The 23,103-nt window shown below is 39.2% G+C and overlaps 1 protein-coding gene across 4 annotated transcripts in view; it reads right to left on the minus strand.

Annotated features, from left to right (window-relative positions):
* cica (capicua transcriptional repressor a) overlaps window positions 1-23,103 on the minus strand; it is a 64,715-nt gene that overhangs the window by 13,744 nt on the left and 27,868 nt on the right. For 3 of the 4 annotated variants that reach the window (XM_084739825.1, XM_084739824.1, XM_084739827.1), the window contains exons 4-14: window positions 18,581-18,712; window positions 16,114-16,267; window positions 11,575-11,674; window positions 11,285-11,467; window positions 10,244-10,370; window positions 9,740-9,912; window positions 7,587-7,719; window positions 7,138-7,220; window positions 4,066-4,966; window positions 2,040-2,182; window positions 25-185 (exon numbers count right to left, since the gene is read on the minus strand). In XM_084739825.1, the coding sequence (XP_084595951.1) occupies window positions 25-185; window positions 2,040-2,182; window positions 4,066-4,966; window positions 7,138-7,220; window positions 7,587-7,719; window positions 9,740-9,912; window positions 10,244-10,370; window positions 11,285-11,467; window positions 11,575-11,674; window positions 16,114-16,267; window positions 18,581-18,712 (2,290 nt within the window). The remainder of the gene's footprint in view (window positions 1-24; window positions 186-2,039; window positions 2,183-4,065; window positions 4,967-7,137; window positions 7,221-7,586; window positions 7,720-9,739; window positions 9,913-10,243; window positions 10,371-11,284; window positions 11,468-11,574; window positions 11,675-16,113; window positions 16,268-18,580; window positions 18,713-23,103) is intronic. The other variant, XM_084739826.1, reaches the window with a different exon arrangement.

Below are 23,103 nucleotides of genomic sequence, written 5' to 3' on the forward strand. Positions count from 1 at the left end.
CGGGTGTGAGGCTGTGTCAGTGACCTGGTGGGTGGAGAGGTCAGAAGAACGGTCTGTGGGGGCGCGGCACCGGGAGCCATCACTGTCGCCATGGAAACAGGAAAGGGGCTCCCAGGATGCACTGCTGCTGTGCCGGTAGGGTGAACGTTGGCCTGGACCACGGGCATGGGAGCGATCTGGATGATCTTTGGGAAGAGACACAAACAAACAAACTTAAAAATATTGAAAGTAGCTTTTACAATCCTCAGAACAAATCCATCAATTTGTTAAAGCAATTGGTGACTTTCTCTTTTGATTTCACTGTTTGGATTAAGTGATTCATTTTTAAAGGGTGACTTTGGTATTTTCAGCCTGGATCCTACTTGCCCATGTTTTGTGTCTATGTGACTAATGGAGACAACAATTTTTAAAACTGGTCCAGTATTGCACCAGACTGCTGCAGCAGGCAGAAGTGAAACAGGCTGCAATGTAATCCTTTTGGGCAATTGTATACTGTCAAAGTATGTCCACTAAAAGTGCTTGTTTTTGCCACGGACAGACTCAAATTGATAGTTTCTGACAACATTTTGGAAAAGAGAAAATATATGTTTCTGTTAAAGAAATGATCCTTTTTGTTTAATCAGAAACAGCTGATTTATCACTCTGTTCAAAGCCACTAGACTCCATTTACAGAAACAGTAATTTTACCATCGTAAAACACACTTCACCTTGACAGAAACAAAACAGAACTCACCAAAAACATCTTGGCTCGTCTTTCCATGGTTACAACAATCATCAGTTCTTGTTGTTTGTTGGAAATAAACCCTTAATTCACCGCATTCGATGTGAAAATATTATGGCTCTACACACTGTTTCTCCCTGCTGCTTCTCTGATGTCCACTATTCTCTCGCTCCTCTTCTGATGTTTTAAGACCTAATGTAGTGAACTAAGAGTTTAGTTCAATCCAACCAGAGTTTGTTATTGATTGTTAAAAGATGAGCCGCCATGTTTGTTCTTGTAAGGGGTCTCTGGTGGGTTTGAAAAGAGCAATAAATCAGGTGTTTCTGGTTAAACAAAAGGGATCTTACTGTTTAACAAAAAGGTCTATCTATGTAGTGATCCTTTCCATAATGTTGTCAAACACTTTGAGCCTGTCAGTGGTAAAGCAAGCACTTCAGGTAGACCTGTAGGGATTACATTGCAGCCCATTTCTTGGTTGCCGGCTGCAGTGGTTTTGTTCCTGACCAATTTAAAAAATTGGTGTTCCTATTATATTGTAAAATAAAAAGTTGAGAAAAGTCATAATTTCAAGGCACCTGCTGTCACTAGATTTTTGGGTTTGAATCAAACTTGTAAGCTTTGAAATAATGTTTTTCCCTACCGATAATCTTTTGTTGAGACAATTTGCATTTCTTGTTTAGATAAACTTGAATCTTCGACATTCTTTTAAAAGAACTATTTCAAAAATTGTTCACAAGAAGCTATGAACCCAAATTGTCATTAATTGGGTGTTTGAAACTTAAACAGTTGCAACTGTAAATATTAAATAATTAAACATTATTCACTTTCACATCAATGAGTCTGCTCAATCATTTCTGAAATACGATTTTTGGGTTTTTTCTAAAACTCAAAGATTTAAGTTTATCTAAAGAGCAAAAGTAAATTATCACAACAAAACTTTATTAGTTGGGAAAACGTTTTTCAAAACTTAACAGTTTGACTACTACTTTACAGTTGAACTAAATTTCCATGAAATGTTGAGTTTTCTCATTTTTTTCCTTTTTGACAGTGTAGTCACTTTGACAGAAAACACTGGAAAATAGGATTGCGGTTGAAAAATAATGAAGGTAAAGGTTGAAAAAATACGCATTACAACATCAGGACCCTCTATAATCTACTTTGTTCCTGTGAGGAACATGTGTCATCTCCATCTCGTCTTAATGCTGCTGTTGCCGTTGTGGATTTAACCACCTTGTCACCCGTTAGCAAACAAGGCGGCGTCTGTTTATCTTTGTCACTGTTGACACTTGTGTGTTTGTTACCGTGTTGACATTCTTACTTTGTTTGCTGTCGCGGGGCCGTTCTGCACAGGAAGAGGCGGAGCGACCAGGGAGATGGAAGGATGAGGAGGAGTAGACCCTGTTCTCACTGTTGCCATGGGAACCAACATCTTGCTCTGCAAGACGGGCGGCTGGGTTTGGACTAATGAGTGAGAAGGAGAGAGAGAGAGACAGAGAGAGAGGGAGAATTAAGACACTCAGCGTGAGAAACAGATGAATCGAGCCAAAAGAGGGGAGGTGAAGACAGAACAGGAGCGGCGGGTGGGTGGAGACACACTGAGACAGAGAGGACATTTCAGCTACTGATAATAGTGAAATTCCTTGCTGATAACAAGGTGGAACAATGTTCTGTTGCTTCTGACTCTTATGAATAGAGAGTGATTAAGACATGGGTGGGCGGCGGGCGCTCATACTCATGTCAACAGTGTTTCTCCTGTCAATCATTTATCTCCTGCTTACGTAAGCTAATCAAATCTATTTTCAGGTCTTCCCGTGAAGATGATTAATACGACACCAGAGAGGGGAACTACAGCAAAAAGAGAAATGAAAGAAAGACTTTTTTTTTTTTTCAGTTTTCAGCGGCCCAGTAAAAACACTTATCTCCTGGTTCAATATTATCATGATGCTTGAGTACTGATTCAATATGTATTACAATTCTGCAGTTACTGCTATTCCATATAAAGATTTATTACAATTTTTGTTTTCCCTTTTTAAGACCAGAATGTGGGAAAAAGTTGAATAATACACTTAACTAGAAAAATGAAAAAGTTAATTAAAAAAACCCAAAAATTTCAAGGCAACTTACTTCAATTGATTTCTGAGTTTTGAGCCCAGCAAAAACTCATATGTTATGAAACAGTTCAACCAGTGAATAATGTTGTTCTTTAGATAAACTTGAATCTTCATCTCCAAAAAATGTATTTCACAAAACGCTGAGCAAACTCATTGAAGTCAAAGTGACTGATGCCTATTAATTTAGTATCTTCAGTTGCAACCATATAATTTTCAAACACCCAAATAATGACATATCAGGTTCACAGCTCACTGTGAACAATTTTTGAAATGCACATTTTTGGAGCGTTTCTGAAAATTAAGATTCACGTTAATCTAAAGAAGAAAAGTAACTGATCTCATAAAAAAGATTAATGGTTGGCAAAACTTTATTTCGTTTATTCCAAAAAGAGTCTGATTTAAAACTTGCCTTTGAATTATGAGTTACCTAAAATTGTTTTTAACAGCTTAAAGACCGAATATGATGATTCATATTCCTGAAAGCAGCGCACCTCATGTCAGTTAGTCTTTCTGAGTTTTTTTTTCAGCTGCATTGTTGCTATACTGCATATAAAACTGGTAAATAAAATACTTTTGAATTAAACTGCTACATTTAGCTGTTCTTGCTCGGCTAAGGCCGTAAAAAAATAATAAATACAATAAGATGTTAGGCCAAAGTGATTCAAGCCCCTGAAAAGCAATCATCCTCAACTTACGAAACTGAACTGAAACTGTCCTTTAAAAACCCTAGACATATAAAAGTTGTAAATAAATCGAGTCAATAAAACCAAAATACCCTCTCCTGATACACAAAGTCTCCCCTCAGCGGTTGCTGCATTTATAAACCAATTGGGAATTTTGAGTTTCAGTTTTGACCCTTTGAGGTTGATGTGTAGTGTGAAAGCTGCAGAGTAGCAGACTGAGTGTGAAGTCAGCAGATATTAGTTTGTCTCCACAGAGCAGAGGAAATATAAGCACGTTGTTTTATGTTAAGCAGGTTTAGTAAAATGGATCCGTTTGTTAAGATAAAATTGGCGCGATGCTAATTTGCATTAGCACATTATTGGTAATTCCTATTATGTGTTAGCAGCAAGCTAACGGACAAAATGCTAATTATCTATATATATCTAAAGAAATTATTCAGGAATCCAAAAACACAGAATCACGATACTTCAGCGAATGTTTTTTTTTCTCCCAGTTCTAGTGAAAACACTAACTCTTTTTTTGTCAGCCAATCGTTGCTCTCTGTCTCACCTCTGGTCCCAGGGCTGACTGACGCAACTCTGATTCCCGCCCCCGAGTGCACGCCATTGGCCAGGGCGGCATTGGTGGGCAGGGAGAGAATTTGCTGGTGGGTGAGCTGAGGGGAGGAGGGGCTCTCGGTGGGCAGGATGTACTGGACCTGAGCTAGCGGCTTGGGGCCGGCGGGAGGTGTGAGGGAGGAGGTGGCAGCAGTGGGGTGGAGCTGGGGCTGGAGGATGGGTAGGGGGGTTTGTGCGTGTGGCTGCGGGGGCTGCGGGGTGAGGAGCTGCACTGGTTGGGCAGCGGGGAAGGACCCTCCCAGAACCAGGTTAGTGACCAGGCCGCTGCCCCCCAGAGGAGTTACACTGACCGGACCAGGAGAGGAGGATGAGGACAGGTACCCACCCCCTGCAGTGATTGGCAGCTGCTGAGGTCCGCCTCCTCCAATCAGGAGAGTGGCTTTCTTGTCCTGGGGCAGGGAGTTGAGGGTGACGGCGCCTTCCACTGGCTTGCTGGCGATGGGGATGGGCGTGCTGGCGATGGGTCGTACCACATTGGTCACCATAGTGGGAGCCATGCGGACAGAGCCGAGGACCTGCGTCAACCCCTGCTGGGCCAAAGTGAGGGGAGCCTGGGAGCTGGACGTGGAGCCTGCGATGGACAGAGAGGAGACACCCGGTCCACCTCCTCCACCTCCTTCTCCTCCACCTGGTGCTGTTTCTTCTCTCTTGGATCCCCCGTTGCTCCCCTCCTCTCCTCCGTCCGTAGCTCTCTTTCTCTTCCTCTCAGAGCCCTCTTCACCACCTCCTCCTCCTCCTCCTCCTCCGTTCCCTTTAGCTGAGGTGGAGTCGGAGTGAGGGATGGAGGGAGAGGAAGAGGGGAGAGAGGAGCGAGCCACTGGCTGGAAACCATGCTGGAGGGAAAAGAGAGAGGGAGAGATCAAAGCAGGAAAGTTACTATGTAAAGTTCTTCTCTTCTTCATGAACACACAAGTTTCTCAACTCACAGCAACTCTGGAAGATCTGTGAGCTTTTAATGCTTGATGGGAATAAAAGACTTCAGAAACTACAAAGCTTAAATTAAATTTGATGATTTACATGCAGTATTAAACTGGTAAAGGGATAGTTTGGATTTTTTTTAAGTGGGGTTATGCGAGGCACTTATCCATAGTACCAAGAGAGGATAAGTTACAAAATGTACTGCTATGGACAGGATCAGCAACAACACATATTTTAATAGCCACCTAAAAAAAATCAGTTTAAGTGTAACCTATATTTAGATTTTTTCACAGCTTAACCTTCCTGTCAGACAGACTTTTCCAATGTGAAATTGCTGTTCTAAAAGCCAAATATTGCTCATTCCAAAGCCAAAAACAGTAATTTTACCTTGCAAAACACAGGAGTTGCGGGAGACACTGCCTTAATCGGTTAGTTTAGATTGGTTAGGTAGACCAGCAGCTCCCATGCTCTGTTAGGTGGCTTTGGTTTAACGGCAGTTTCTGGTCGAAAAAGGCTGTCTGACACCAAGCTAAAGTGGTGAAAATATAGCTTACAGTGAAACTGACTTTTTTAGGTGCCTAAAATACATTTGGCTGATGCTCCTGTCCTCTGAAGTACATCTATTAAACTGGAGGCATGCCAACCACCATCTACTGTGGGTAATACACTGACTTGTAGAGGTGTCACAACTCTCAAAATCCCCAATTCAATTCAATTTTTGATTTAAATTTTTTTTTTTCAGCAATGACAGTTTGTCTGACTATCGGCCTTGTGGGTAATTTGAAACCTAATATGTGATGTAGATTAGAGGGTTTGTTATATGAAGCGAGTCTCTCTTGGTGTCTGCACATTGCTGCAGTTACAGAAAAGTGCATGCTGTAAGGGCTAGTTAAACCTACTGCAAGGAGTTTTTAACTGGTTATGAAACAGTCTTCAGTTTAATACTGATGCCTCTATGTGACCTACAACAGCAAACAAGGCCATCGGCGAGAGGATTGGCAATTTCTATATAGTTATTCATAATGCCTACAATCAAAATACTGGGAGAAATGTAGATCCTTCTTTTCATCTTGAATTGCTTTAGCATTGAAATTGTGACACGTCATACAGCCACCCTTCAAAAAATCCACATCATCCCTTTAAAATAAGAATGCAACTCTTCTTGACTTGACACTGTAAAGTGAGCTACATCAGTATCTAACTTATACAACTAATGAAGACCCAGATTCAGTTTTAATTAATAGAATATGTTTATCACTGCAGCTTCTTACTAGTTCTGGTGACGTATTATCAATGACACAGAACCTATATATAAATCAAAGACAAATTTTCAATAAATAATAAATAAATCAAAGAAAAATGGGAGTTGGATACAAATATTATAGTAACAGATGAAAAGTCAAAAGAAACATGCAGCAGGACATAAAACAACAGCCCATCACAGGAGGAATTTGACTGGAAGGTGAAATTGTGGTTTCTTAACACACCATCTATCACTTCAAAACATCTTAACTATGTTAGAGGGGTTGTGGATTGGCAGGGGACTTCTCACATATATTTCAGTAAGAGAAGAAACAAGAGAAGAGTGTTTAAAAAGAATTTAAACACATTTTCTATGTACAGATTTGTCTTCATCATGGAGAAAGGACACTGACATTACAGCTGAAAACAAACAACTTTGCTGAAAGATGGTCACACAGAAAATACCAGAACTTTAGTCACCTCTTTTTTTTCCCCTTTTCTTACTTTTTAAGTTTAAATACTACACATTTCATGTTAATGAGAATTCAAATTAATGTTGAATGGCTAAGTGATTGTGAGTCATAAGAAATCATTAATAGTCTTGTTGGAGCAGTAGATGTTTATAACTGTTAAACTAAGCAATATGTTAATGGTATTGGGCAGACAGTCATTTAACTCAAACTCCAGAGTGTGTATTTTCAAAGCAGTGGGCTTTTGTTTTCAGGGGAAGCAACTCACTTTAAACATAAACTTCATATTCAAATAGGCTTTCAACCCATTTTATATACTGTCTATGGCTCCAACTTGCTAACTGGACTGTGTTCTTTCTTGATGATGCAGCTACCTGTCCATCTGGTTCGTCCTCATCGCTGTCCGTCACTCTCTCTTTACACTTGAGGTCAATGGAGCCTTCAGGACAGGAATCCTCTGCAGGTGGAACATGGATATCACAAGTTAGTGTCTTAACACATTAAAGCTAAGGGGACTAAACACACAGTATACTTTCAAAGGTTCACTGGAAGTGATTTACAATCAGAGATGAAGAAGTGAAGCACCGCTGATGTGTAAACAAATGTAAGAAAGGAAAGACTACTTTTAGTCAGTAACGGTCTGGGGCTGGGGATAGGGACAGATGACTCAGTTTCTTTTTAAAAAAAATTTTTTTAGGTGTTTTGCTGACATTGTTGTTCTGGGTGTCTTTTTAAGACACACTGATCATTGTGGGAACTGAAAGTATGTCTCTGTGGTTATGCAACAATCTCGCTAACCACCACTCGACAGATTTCAACTCACCCATGACATCATCATCCCCCTCTTCCTCACAGATGACCATGCGCTCCTCGTCACTGGTCACATCCTCACTGACCCCGCCCTGGTACAGGGACTGAGGCAGGGGCCGGTGGCGAAACAAACTCGCCCCGTCCTCCTGACACAGTAGAGAAAAGAAGAGAGGGGACATTTTACTTAAAGAGACAATTTTAAAAAGTTGCTTTTTTTTTTTAACAGTTCAAATTCAAAAATATTTTTTCCTTTTACTTGCCATGCTATTCATCATTCTAGACTGTTTTGGTGTGAGTTGCTGAGTTTTGGAGACAGTGGCCATAGACGTGTCTGCCTTGTGTCCAATATAATGGAACTAGATGGCACTATGATACATTTGAAAAACTCAATCGTTGCCGGTTACTCAAGATAATTCACAGACTTTGTTGTGAGCAGTTTCATGATGGAACTACTTACCCTATACCAAACAACACCCACCAACGCCTTCACAGAATGAGCTAGTTCAGTGGTGCTAACATCAGTGTTACTCCTGGTTTTTTGAAGTCCAGTGTCCCACTGGGCCTAGGCATTAGAAGAATTTTATTTTCAGGGGATGTAGACCTATTTTTAAGATATTTTTAAACACAGTCACAGTGGGGCCGCTCAGTTGGAAACAGATATGTCTAGAAAGCTTACCAACGACATGGTTAAAAGTTGAATGCACGTTAAAGAGGTGAAGTCTCTCTAACCCCACTTTTTTGTTATTGGTGCATTCCAAGATTCTATCTAAAACTCTAATATGTTGTTAATTTTTTGAGGGCAGTATTGACTTTTTTATAACAACACATTACATAGTAATATTTTCAAATCTTCAGTCAACTTTTAACACTAACTTTATGTACAGCCCTACGCAATCTGTGATATGGGTCTGCCATGGGTCTGTTGTGAGCCCATGCCGGAAGCCCATCCAAAAAAACCCAAATACTTGGTTGGTGGCCCCCGTCAAACTATACTCACCACTGGGCCTAATAGCTTCACGGAGGGAGACCTGGACTAACGTTACAGCTCAGCCGAGGAGAACACCATTAATGTTTACATCATGTACTGTCACAAGCACAAGCCTGTCATCCATCTGTGGATGCACCCTTCCTTCTGTGCGGCGATACAGTTGGTGGGTGTAGTTCAGTAGAAAGGAAATAGTTCCTCCAACTGCTCACAACAAGATCTGTGTATCTTGAGTAACTGGGTCGTGATTTCTAGGAAGACACATTGCTGTTGAGTTATTCAAATGTATTTTCTGGCACTCTGAGCACCACAAGCTGAGTGCCATCAAGTTCCATCATATTAGAGAAAAGGCAGACATCTGTATGGCTGATATCTCCAAAATTCTGCAACTCACACCAAACAATCTAGACGGATAAAGAGCACTACAGGCCAGAGAAAAAATGTGCAACTTTTTGGGGGTGAATTGTCCCTTAAAAAAAACAAAAAACAAAAAAAAAAAACTAAGAAAAACCTTAAAAACCTAATAACAACACATCAGACAGAAGTAACACTGCTATTATCAAAGCATGCATACATATATGGCTTTGCCACCAGCATTAAAAGAATGCCTTCAAAACAAAAGAGCTAATGTGCAGGCCTATCCCCCTGTGATTCGGCGTGAAGCAGCAAACACCACAGTCTCATACCTTCAAAGGCACTAAAAAAGTAGAAAGTGAAACCTTTGAAGTTGGAGGCTGAGCTCCCCCAGAGCTTTCAGTGGGTTTTCAGCACCAGCAACTCAAGCCCTCACGCAAAGAACAAAGAGAGTCCATTTGAACTGTTTCTGAACAGCGTGCTTTCAGTCGTAGAGTTCAGCCAAAATGCTCTGCAGTGTGAAGGACACACGTCTGCTGTCTGTGAATACACACACGCATGTTGGTGCGTAGGCGTCACCTAGCATTGTGCATTTTTTAAAATTAATTCAGTCTGTTGCTTTTATTTTTTGCATTTTTTTTTTTATTTTTTTCTCTTTTCTTTGTTCTCTTAGATGCAACAAATGTGTGTTAAGAGCTTAGATAATGACTGAAAGCACATGATTGTAACTAACTTTAACTAGCTATAGAGATCTGGAACAGTTTGCTTCACATTCTTAAATCTCCAGAGTCTCTTTGCTGCCTTTGAGCTACAGATTAACAACCTACCTTCTCAAGGTCTCTCTCCCTCTCCCTCTGCTCCAGGGTGTGCACCGCGCTCTGGGAGAAGGCTCGAGGACGGGGGTGCTGGCCCACAAACAGCCCCCCTCGACGCTCCGATCCCCCTGGCCAGCCCGAGCCTCCCTCCTTCCCCTCCAGCACCTGGGACTCTGGATGGGGATCTGGAGAAGAGACAAGTGTGTATCATCATAAAACAGATCAATAAAACTTAGAATCAGTTCCTGAAAAAACACACCAACGCTCTGTCTAAGAGCATCAGCAAAATACCTGAACTATGCATTGAAAATCAGTACAAGGTCTTTTAAAATTATGTTATTACATTAAATGGCTTAATATGACTGACTATATTTTACGTCAGGATCTAAAAGAGACAAAAAAAAAGGCAGCTGACGAGGTTCCAAACCATTCCCTGATCTGAGAAGATTGACTTGTTAAAGATATTTTGTACATTGTCTTGGAGATGTTAATAAATGCTCATCAACAGAAACATACCAATGCTCTCCGACATGCTCCTTTCCCGTGGCTCCTTTGGGGTCCCACGGCCCTCTGACAGCGACTTTCTGCGGTCCTTGTTGCACCACTTCCAGTCTGGGTGGGCTCTGAAGTGGGCCTCTTTCACCTAGAGGAGCAGGACAAGAGGTGGTCTTTAATTTTCTGTTGTGGTTTGAGTTTTTGTTGTTCAATCGCAGTGCCTTTCACTGCTCAGGAAAACCATCCGTTATTTCATCGCATAATTCTGGACAAGCTGTTGTTACTGTTGGTAAATCTGGATGTCTAGAGCACAAAATTAAAAGCTTGCATATACTGGCTCAAGAGTCACTGCTGTATTACGTTAATTAGTAAACTGCAGATTTATTTATATGAAAGTGAATGCAAAATATTTAAAGGTCCCGTGTGTAGGATTTAGGGCGATCTATTGGCAGAATGGCAGAAATGAAATATAATATTTATGTTTTCATTAGTATATAATTATCTGAAAATAAGAATTGTTGTGTTTTCATTACCTTAGAATAAGCTCCTTATATCTGCAGAGTTCTGGGTCCTTTTCCACAGAGGCTGCCATATTGCAGGTTTCTACAGGAGGGACCATCCAAATACTGGCTCTAAAGACGGCCTTTTGCATTTTCCCCAAGTTTCGTGATTACCATAGGTTTTTTCACATGATTGGAAGAGGAGAGCGTGACAAGTTGGTTGCTCTGCAAGCTCACCACTTGATGCCACTATATCCTACACACCGGTCCTTTAACTGAAAACATTCTGATTAATTCGCTTTAAGGATGCTAACTGTTCACTTTCAAAAGGAAACAGACAGTTTTTCAGCTCCTTAGAGTTTACAAATGGTATTATTGTTGTGTTGCTGTGGCAAATACAGCAGGTACTGTGTCGAAAGCGAGGCTTGCAGGGAACCAATCTAAACATGGATGGTGTCATTATTCTATAATCATTACAGCTAAAAGTTACAGCAAAAAGTTCCACTTTTTTTTTTTTTTTTTGGAAATGCAAAATCAGAAGAATTATAAGGAGTATTTTTACCTGGAAGGCGAGATCGTGGTACTGCTGCTTCTCGTTGGGCCCCAGAGCGTACCACCACTCCCCCAGGATCTTGCTGACTGTCCGGTTGTCCTGGTTGGGGTGTCGCTGGTGCACCAGGGCGCGGTGGCGTTTACTGAAGATCATGAATGCATTCATGGGACGGCGGATGTGGTCCTTCTCCCTCTGGTTGGGGTTTGGAGTGACAATTAATAAGCATTAATCTTCCTCTGTTTTTCTGCATCTTTTTGCCCTTTCTACTGATTGACTGACTGTCTGCACGGTGGACTGACCTTCCTGTCTCCGTCCTTAGGCAGGGCGCTGAGGGACTGTGTGCGTCTCTTCATGGGGCCAGTGGAGGGCGCCGGATCATTGGTCACACCCGGGGAAAACCTGCATTCACACAGAGAAAAAGTGAAACCGTGAGTCCACAAGAGACAGGAAATCAAGGGACATTCCTTACTGAGAGGGACTTTCAGTTAAGTATCAAGGCTATAGGGTTGTGAAGAATTTAGGGAGAAATTTGTTTGAGTTTAAAACGTAAAGTGTTTATTTCAGACCTCTACAGTTTGATGACAAGGTTGCATTAAGCATTTCAACAGTATGACATGTTTTATTGTATGAACATCAAAAACTTTTGATTAAATATATATGATTATGAATGCGCCTTTCCTTTACTGTGAAGGTGTAATCAACAGATGCTTCTTCTGCACAGCTGTGGCTGTTATCACATATACATGTTATCTACTGAGTATTTATTCAGTTAATACTACAGAATCAGCTGTTTCTACTAATAAATTGCGTAAATAAATAGTTCGTGTGAGCGAGTTTCCAGGAAAAACAAACCAGACAGAGTAAATAAAAAAAAAGCAAATAAAAAACCTGTCACAAACTGGGTTCAGCTTGAATTACTGTTGTGTTGTAGCTGCTCAAGAAATATACATTACTTTGTATACAAAGTCTTCTTATTATGGTGCAGTTCATATTAGTGATGACATTTGCAAAAACCCAGCAATAAAACATAAACAATAAAATATAAACCAAGGCAGATACTGAAAAAGGAAGATGCTCAACAAAACTAGACAGTAGCCCTTGGGCACAAACAATCAACCAATCATCATTATAAATTCTGTTTTTCACAGGTTAGTTTAGTGCAACTTTGCGTGAAAAAAAAAAAACATCACACCCTTCCTACCTATTAGCAAAAGAGCAAAACAACTATAGACAAATAAATCAGTGGTGAATAAACCTGGCACAGTTGACAAGAAAGCTGTTTATATTGTAAGTCATGACCAGTAGAAAAGTCTTTTGAAACTGAGCTGGCAGACAGAACGTCTGATTCTCTGTTAAGAGAGTGCACTCAGTGTCAAGCCGTGACTACATGAATATGGCGGGTCTTTTTGCCTTCTTGTCTAGTTTTACTGAAGCATTTTTATTATATACAGAAAACACATAATATAACAAAGATTATATAAACGACAAAAGCAAAAGAGTCACACACAAAGTGTCGATGAAGGAAGAAATTAAACCATAAGAGACGAAAGAAGAAATACAGCGTCAGGGCATTGCCAGAGCAGAAGATTGGTTTTACATGAGAGTTTGTTTGGGGAACTTGGGGTCAAGTCAGATGTGCTGTTTGTGTGCATGTTTATTAACCTGGCATCACCAGTCTCAGGCTGTATTCAAACCAAATCAGGCACTGCAGCGATTAAAGCAGGGTTGTGTGGTGGTGTGGGTGTGTTTATTTGTGCCTAGAACCAGATGTGTAAACTAACAACGAACAAATACTTAGCAACTTGACTTCAGTAGATATCTAAAGTATCTGTAATTTACTTGAATATTTGTTTTTCTGACAACTTTTTACTTTTACTCCCTACATTTTAAGACAAATATCTGTACTTTCTAGTCCTTACATTTTCAAAACAGACCTGATACTTTGGTTTCAATGCATCTAAAAGGAATTATTGATCATTTTCATTCATCATTGCACACCGACTTCCCAACATCGAGACCAATTTGAACCTATTTGGATGGAAAAATAACACATAGAAAATACAATTCCTCTGTATATCCATCAGTGTATATCATGCACAACAGATAGAACAAGACAAAAATGACAGAAGACGAAATGTGACGACAAAAATGATGTAATGAAAACAACTGACATCACTGACATGTGACTTTTTAAATCTGGACCAGTGATGCTCCTCTGTCGGTGGCCAGAGCAAATGAAATATGAGCTCACAGATTCGTCTGGTTCCCTGGCTACATGTTTATAGGCGGATGTGTGAATGTGTGTGTGGGGGTGGTGGAAAGCTTTCTTTGTAGTGGGAAACATCAAGAACCAAGAACAAAAGAACTCTTCACACATGTATTTGATGAGACAGGTGCGTAGGAGAGGGGCGAATAGACCAAAAAGTGGCAAAAGGACTCCTGCACACTGTTTAAATTGCAATATAACATTAATTAAATAAATACAATATATATAATATTATAAGTTAGACAGTGTGCAGGAGTCATTTTGCACACATCAAGGTGCATCATGGGAGACATCTATTGCTGGCTAAAACATAATCTGCTAAGTGACGTCATACACTAGTATTGGTGTTTGGCACTATATACTACGGGGGGGGGGGGGGATATTTCAGTTTGTGTGATAACAACAGTTATGGAATACAAAAAATAAAGCAAGAAATGTGCGACAAACTGAGAACAGACACTTAAAAATATATACTTACTTACATATTATACTTATATTTGAATGCTCCTTTAATTTTATTTACAGCAGGGGTGTATTTGTACAAGAGGAGTAAAACAACAACTAACTGGGGCTTAAATCTTGTTAAATGTGTCGCCTTTCTTTTCATTAATGCCATTAAGCCTCTCCATTGAGATGCAGCTAGACGACAGGTGTAACCACCGCAACATTGAGAGATTCCTGAAGCATTTCTCTTTGTGCTCACAGTGATGGCGGCTCTGTTTGGAGCCGCCATCACTGTGAGCACGGTGACCCTGAAACATTCAAAACCACACTACCAGCCAGACAGCCACGCAGCCCGTCTGAGTCACTCTGAAAGAGCAATAACCCAGCCAGACGCAGAGACGCAGCCTGAGACTGAGTGGAATGAGCAAGCACAGACTGTACAACTGTTGCCAGACACACACACTGATGCAGCTGGTAGAAAAGTTGTTTGTTGTTGTTTGTTTCTTTTGAATTCCACTGTCAGAGGTGGATTTCAGCGCACCTGTTCTGAGCGTAGCGTCCTTGAGAGTTTTAAAGCCGGCAATTCAAACTACACTGACAAACTGCATCTACAGTTACTATCTGCTTTCTCCTGAGTCATACCGAGAGTCGCAGAGAGGAAACAAACACAATGTAAGTGTTTGCTTCAAAGTTTACATCATTTAAATGTAGCACTGAAACAAGTTCGGATACTTTTTAAAGGACAGAAGGTTAGCTTAAGAATTTAGTTGACAACACTTTTGTTTGTTTTGTTTTTACATATTTAAAGCAGAAAGAAAAATGAAATATAGGTACAGACTTTTTTTTTTGCAGATACATATAACTTTGGGAATGAACATTAAGACTTTACAAAAGCCCCAAAAAGCAGTAGAGATCAAATCAATATGCATTACTTGCCAATATTAAACTATATTTATGATCCATGGTAGTTAATAAACTGAAGGAGTGACATCTCACTTCAGTAAGTCAGTGAGTTTATGTGTGAATAGCAGACAGATATATTACAGCAGTTGCGTGTAAACAAGACCTAAATTGCATCAATGTTTGTCTGGCTGTTTCCTGTGTCTGACTGCTGGACCGGCCTTGTTTCACAATGTGGTCAATGTGCCACAGCATTACTCTGCACGTGAATTTAAACCAAATATTTTGTTTCTTGTTCTTCTTCCTGTTCTTCTCATGATTCTGTTTGCCATCCAGACTTTTACAACCAACACAAAATGCACTGCTGAGCATTACACTGTAGTCATCTGCTATACTAATTAAAATTTGTTGTTTTTGTGCCAAAAATGAAATTTGCGGAACATCTTACAGTTCAAAAGATTAAAAAGGATGACAACTAAGCAATGCACTACTATGGACAGAGTTAGTGGCAAAATGTATTTCAGCCACCTATATGTATGCTATATTTAGAAGATGTTCACTGCTTTACCTTGCAGTCAGACAGCCTTTTCTGTAGACAAGCCAAATATCGCTCTCTCTTGCTCAACCAGACTCCATTTGTATAATAAGGCATTTTACCTGGCAGAAATCAGGAGTTGCTGGTCTACTGCTGCCTCGATCTGTTTGTTTTTGTTTTTGTGTGACTGTAGTAAATCCAAGCTAACCCTTTAAAACACTTAAGTCACACTATAAGACAAACAAACTAATGACTGTAGAGCAACAACTCTCATGCTCTGAGAGGTAAAATGCCAGATTTTGCTAAATGAGTGGTTGTGCTAAAGAGAATGATATTTGTTTTACATAACGGCAGTTTCCTGTCAGAAATTGCTGTCTAACGGCAGTGAAAAAGTGGTGAAAATATTCTAAATATAGTGCGTACTTAAACTGACACTGACATGATTTTTTAGGTGGCTTAAAGATGCTGGTTGTATCCACAGCAGTACATTGCTTAATTTCCTACTCTCTCTGCTTCTCCAAACTGGGGGCAAGTCGACCACCAACTACTGTGGATAACACACTGACTAATGGATAAGTACCTCCTACAACCCCACTTCAAAAAAACTATTCCTATAAGCACCATTATAAGCTCTGGTCTTGATAATACCACGGAAAAGGAAAAAATTAAAATTAAAATAATCTCTGAACTCACGGGTCATCTGTGTCGCTCTCTGTCTCGCTGTCAGCCCCGCCCCTGTCTGTAGGAGGATTGTCATTGGTTGGGGGAGGGCATGACGGTGAGCCCCTCTCTAGGTCTGGAGGGCCGGTCCGTCCGTCGCTCACCAGGGCCACACCGCAACGAGGCTCTGAAAAATAAAATCCATTTATACACCAGTTAGAGAAAAGCTTTTTGAAAGTAAGTAACAGTGCTATATGTGTAAACGCAGGGCTGCCCTGCATGCAGCCTGTTGATGGATAGCTCTGTTCTGGCCAACTGACTGTGGGAGGTGTGAGAAGCTCTGACTACATCTATGTTGCAGTAGTAAGAAGAATACTTCATGTAGAGCTGAAGACTATTCACATAAAGGAAATGTTCTCTCATGGATTTAGTGACTCCATCTGTACATTTCAGAAGTATTTTGTCATTTAAAACTAGCAATTACAAAACTTGTTAGCAAAGTTTATTGTGGACATTTAATGAGATTGCTTCTTCAATTTCTGAAGCCATTATAACTATAAAGTAATAACTATTAAGAGTTTTTGTAACATTTATTTTGATGGAAAAAATGCTTATAAGACAGAGTGATGATTTCTTAAAATAAATTCCCTAACATAGCAACAGTTTTGTCTTATATGCTCAGACAAACCAAAATGTAAGCTGTTTTTTTTACAGCTGAAATAATTAATCAATTAACCTATTAGTAGACTGACACAAGGTTATAGTTAAGTTAGAAAAACGAACAAAAAACAATATTGTGCACTTGAAAAACTAAAACTAAAATGAAATCCAAATATACAGTTAATGTATTAAGTCTAAGTCTTTGTCAATTTGGTCAAATTTGTTAACACAACAAGCATGCGGAGCCTGGTGTATACATTTATTTAGACTGGGAGGACTACAAGACTGTGATTCAATTGTCTTTACAATTATACTGTATGTATTGTAATACTTAAACTTCTTAAAGCTTGATCCTGACAAATACACTCAATATAATAAGTATGAAATAAATACAATACTAAAAACGAATAACTAAAAGTAATACTGAAACTAATAAACACTTAACTGAAAAAGCAAACCCACTCTGGAAACCAACTGAAACTAAACTGAATTAAAAACAAAAAAATAAACCGAAGGAAAAACACAAAACTGTAATAATTCTGGACTGATGGAAAATTCGTCACCAACTATTCTGATCAGAGTGGTAAACAGAACAAGCATGAGGAGGCACTGCTGCAGATGTTTATTGAGACTGAGATGTCTACACGACTGTGAGTCTATTGTATTCACAAAGTGCTCTTTGTATTGTAATACCTATTTTGAATTTCTTAAATCTTGCCACTGACAAATACCCCCCATATTGTCACACAAAAAACTAAGACTAACACTGAAAAATGTAAAAACTAAACTGAAATGAGTAAACCCAGTTAACTGAATTGGAAAAAAAACTTAAAAACAAAATAAAAATAACAAACAAAGGATAAATACAAAACTCTAATAACTCTGGAATGACAGAAAATTCGTCACATACTATTTTGGTCAAATTTATCAAGAGAACAAGCACGAGGAGGCATTCGTGTAGAAGATTATTGAGACTGGGGTGACTGTGAGTCATTTCCTTCCCAAAGGTTTGTGTTTGTACTGTCATAGCTATTCTGAATTTCTTAAATCTGACAAATATCTTGCATATTATAATAAAAAGACATGAAAACAAAACAAGCAAACCAACTAATACTAAAATGTACTGAAAACAAACAAAAAAAGTAAAAAATAAAAAACAAATGAAAAATACGACTATAATAACTGGACTGACAGACAATTAATCAGCAACTATTGACAATTAAGTAATTTTCTTTGTCATATATTTCAGCAAATTGAATATCTTTGTATTTTAGGTTGCTGGTTGGACAAAACAAGCATTTTAAGATGTAATCTATCCACTATTTGCATATTGCACATTTCATAGACTAAATGATAAATCAATATATGCGGCCCTGAAACAGACAGAAAAGAAAGATAACTTAAAATAAAGCCTCATCAAGCTCTGTGGGAAAGGAAATGCATTTGGATTAGTGACCATCCCCACCAGTCAAAATTAGTCTCTGAATAAATTTTAGCTCTGCAGTCAATAAATAGTGTTATCAACAATGTTACTGGAACCATAATGGTGTGAACACCAACTGTGCTGATTTCGCAACTGTTTTGGGAAACACTGACTTGGCTGCTGGTATGCCCAACCAACATTTGTACTGGCAGTGTACTGGAGTGTTTTGGCAGTGGGTATTTGAGAAACACAGCCATACACAGTATTTCCTGTTATGATTATTATATTGTGGGGAATACTTGCTTATAATATACAGCTATGTGCAGGATATTTGGGTAAAAGCAGTGAAATTAGCTTTCTGTGTCCCTCTCCGGGGTCATGTCATGTCCAGGGAAAAGGACTCGGGTCATTTGCTACCTTTGCTCTGATTGACAAGCTGTTGGCCATCAGCAGGCTGGGCAGCCGCTCCCGATTGGCTGGGCTCCAGGAAAGGGACGAGCGAATGCCAAGGGAACACTGGCACCGACCGAGGCTCCACGTTGGTCCAAACTGTGGGAACACGAAGGGAGAGAGAAGAGAGAGGCAGAGAGAAAAAGTGAAATGTCATCATGTTTATCCCTCTCAGTAGCATGGACTGTAGACAGAAGGTAGCGCTCTGCCCTCTGGCAGCATGTGAAATCCTATGTGATCGTCAGCCAGCGATGAGCTAAAGCGCTACTAAAAACTACAGTTTCATAGAAACTGCCAGAGACTGAAGACCATGAATGGAGTTGTGTATTCAGTCACCTACTCTGCCCCCCTCTCCAACACACACGCACAGCGACCATCCCTCAGGATAATGAGAGTTGAGGGGTCATGTGGTGTGTGATGTGATGAGGGAACCTGTTATTTTATCCACAGAGATTCCAGACTCCAGACTACTCAGTGTCTAGACTGCTGCCACAGCACTGTCGAGCTTCAGACTCTGAACTCGACTGTCTGCAGCGGGAACCATTTCAGGGCAAGAAGCACAACGGAGTCCAAGTTTAACTTGTACACAAATTGTTAAGAGATTAGTCATATGTTTACAAGTGAAATCACTATACTGTATGTGTTTTTCTAAAAGAGATATATATCACAATAAGCATGGAAATACACATATAAAGTAAATAAACTGATGAAAAAACACTTACATTAAATCAGACAAAACTCTTCACATAGTCCTTCATTGAAAACTGGGTATTTCCAAATTTGATGATTTTGTTCATCATTTAGTCCTTCTAAATGTCATTATATTTTAGCACTATTTAGTTGTGCACATTTCTAGCATAATGTCATGATGGTAAGTTTATGAACTGATCAACAGTCAACAGGTACAACTCTGCAGAGAAGTTTAGTTCAATAAAGTGAAAATCGGAACACATCTATATTAATCACTGATCACACAGAACAAAACAAAACAAAAATACATATGTTTGAAGTTACAATTAGGCGTGAAGTCTCTTTTATGTTTAATTCTTGGGTTAAGGCAAAGATTAGGTTCATAAACAACTTTTTAGATTACGGGTTTGCTATGAGGACCCAATGTGCGCCAAGAAGACTGTGCATCAGGCACACAACAGTAAGTGTGATGCAGGATAAAAGGCATTGCCCCGGGTGAAGTTTTTACGGAGTTCCACTTGACCAATCAGTATTATAATAAAATACTGTAGTGCTGAAGAGATGGCCTGGCCTACAAATATTGTTTTCCACATGTAAGAAAACAAAATATGTCACACCAACATGATTTTAATGTTTTTGCTTTTCTGTGAAAATGAAAATTCTGATGGTTCAAATGGTTCATTCCTACTAATCATGAATCATACCACAATCCTAATATCTGTCAAAATAATCACAATATGACTTTTTTTTTGTTACTACATCATGCTGCTATAATAATACTACAACCACTGCTGTACAGGAACTACAACTTCTACAATGTCAACAACCAACCAACCTCAACCAACCAACCTCAACTAATAGTACTGATGTCATCACTACTGCATCTTTAGGTATTTCTACTTTGGGAATCAGTGGACCAGTTTATAGTTTTATTAGTAGCAGTTCAAGTTCAAGTGTTTGTACATTTATATAATAAACATTTCAACCTTAACAGGCTGAGGTTTAAACAGAATCACCATCCACTTCTCCCCTGACTGCGGTATTCCATATACAGGTCTAGCCTGGTAGAAATAAACTGGCTATGAACTCTACTGCAGCACTGCGATGTCCAGTTTCCGTTTCCATTAATAATTTTAGAATAAAGTATTAAAATGGTCTATTTTTAGCTAACCATTCCCTGGCCATGTCTCATCTAAAAATGAAGATCCAGATAGTGCTGAGCCAGATGACGACGAAAATGTAAATATGTTCTCGATCTACTGTTGCTGCTGTTGGTTGAAGAAGTTCTCTTCTGAATACTGATTCTGGTGTCACATGACTATTATCACTGTGCTCCAACCTTTGCACTTCTCACTACTTACTGGCACTTTATGCTGCTGTTTGCATAAAGAACTTCAGCAGAGGAAGTGAGGCTTATTCAAATGTTTTACACACCAGAAGTTCTTTTTTAAGGCGGGCAAGACCACAAATAGTACTGATGACATACTTTGTTGCAAAAAATACATATACAATACAGATATTTGTTTTTTTAAATTCCAGAATAATATACTGGATGACAGTCATGTTTTTTTTATATACATACACATACAAAAAAATTATATCTGACAATTTATCAGTCTAGCTGTAATCAGCAGCGTGGATGCCAGCCAACTTCAGGGACTGAACCCAGGTGCTTTGTTTTAAGGATTGTCTCCATTCTCATTAAACCTAAATGCTATCTGGAGGGTATGCCAGACTATTTGAAACAAAAACGGATTTAAAAGTTCTGAATATTCTGTGAGGCCACTTAGGATTCAACAGCAAGTTATTGGGAGGTAAAAACAGGGTTACAACACATTTTCTATTTCAAAATTCCATACTTTTCTGGACTTCTCTGTAGTTTTTTCAAACCATACTTGTCATCTTACTTTCTTTTTCCATTTGGAATATTTAGTCAACCAAGCTTAATATCTGGGATCGTCAAGCCAGCCCTTGAAAAACTTGCATTTCCCCATTGTGACTATTGTGTCCTTCCCAGAAAGTAGCCCACAACATCTGTGCCCAAAGAGGAAGTAAACTAGCCGGTGCTACCTATACTCATATTATATTCTCTTAACATATTAAATAAATATATTGAATTATATAGAATTTTTCGATGATCAGTACATCTGAAGCGATGTGGTTGGTGACATAAATGTACTCAAGTTCGGTATCCGGCACTTGGTCAGACTGAATAAATTAAATACATTTCTTATGGTCACCAGTAGATGCTAGAAGTTGATAAGCCAGACACTATTGATACTTCCTCCTTTTTTTGGGCCCAGAAGCACAGGAAAATTAACAAATGGGCGAGACAAATAGCCAGGGTGACATGACTAGGCCTACTTTGGTTGATGACGAGCCTGAAAAGAATGTGTATCAGGGATCCACGAGTTTCAAATTACTGTGTCAGAGACGTTTTTTTTTTAACAATAACACACTCACTAAAATGATGTAATTTTCTGAACTTATCAGACTGTTCCAGCTGTTCTATTATTTGCCATTATGCACTTAATCATCATATCCACATTCCTGATGACTGGTTATCAAAAATCGCATGTTAATATTTTGTGAAAGCACCAATAGTCATCCTAACAATAAGGATACTGAGGTGATATTTGATTTTTTGTCTATATTAATAATTAAAATAAAGAAACCACGCTGGTGAAAAAAAGATTGCTTCCAGCTGAATGTATAGCAGATTATTTTGCAACAGGAAATGTTTATAGGATCAATACTGTTTTAAACCTGTCATGTATTATTGTGACAGTTAATATTCATGAGAGTCAGAATGTCACCCAGTGGAAGCGCAAAATCAACAATTCGTCACTGTTTCCAACCACAGTTGTGGTTAAACTACACATAATTACTATTTAGCCTGCCTTATTTTCCAACTCTGCCTCACCCAAATCTCACTGTGCAACAACTAAAATTAAAACAAAATCAATAAAAAGAAACCTGTCGTAGCTGACATTTCAGCACTTGTTAAAGACTAGAGCTGATATTTTATTCCATATATTTCTTTTTATCAACAACACCCAAGAAAAGACCAAAACTAACAATGAACCAATCAAAGACACGTATTATTGTTTTATCCAAACCTGATATACCTTATTACTGTGTACCATAGAGCTCAGCTGTTCTCCAAAGTTATCACAAACACATCAGCGAGCCACACTGTTGGACTTGGTGGCATTTTCCGGACATGCAATAAACAGGAGAACTGTAATTTAGCTTACGTTAATCCAACATCCTGCTCCTGTAATTACCCACAAGAACACCAAATGTGTATTAATCCATCGCTGAAAATAGTCCCCCAACAAATGCAATATTTACTCTGGTTTGAGAGCCAAGCTGTTATAAGAAATTTCCAGGCTTTTTTAAAGATGGAACTAAACGGGGCACCCCTACAGCTCAGTTGGTAGAGCATGCGTCCCATGTACTGAGGCTGTTAATCCTCTGCAGTGGCCACTGGTTTGACTCCTGCCTGCGGCCCATTTGCTGCATGTCATCCCTTCTCTCTCTCCCTCCTTTCCTGCCCTATCTTCAGCTGTCACTATCAAAATAAAGGAAAAAGCCAGAATAATATTAAAGAAGATGAAACTATATATTGGTGACAAGGTTTTTTAAAATGCTGACAGTGAGACAGTTATTTTTTTTCTAATCACAATTTTTTTCATGCAAGCAACGTTTTTAACTAACTAAAAAGTAATTTATGACAACAAAAACGATGACAAAGTCTGCTGACACTTTCATCAACAAATAAAAATGAGATGAAAAAG

Source organism: Lutjanus erythropterus, chromosome 16, assembly GCF_056507025.1.
Source record: "Lutjanus erythropterus isolate fLutEry1 chromosome 16, fLutEry1.hap2, whole genome shotgun sequence".
NCBI classification, from domain to species: Eukaryota; Metazoa; Chordata; class Actinopteri; order Lutjaniformes; family Lutjanidae; genus Lutjanus; species Lutjanus erythropterus.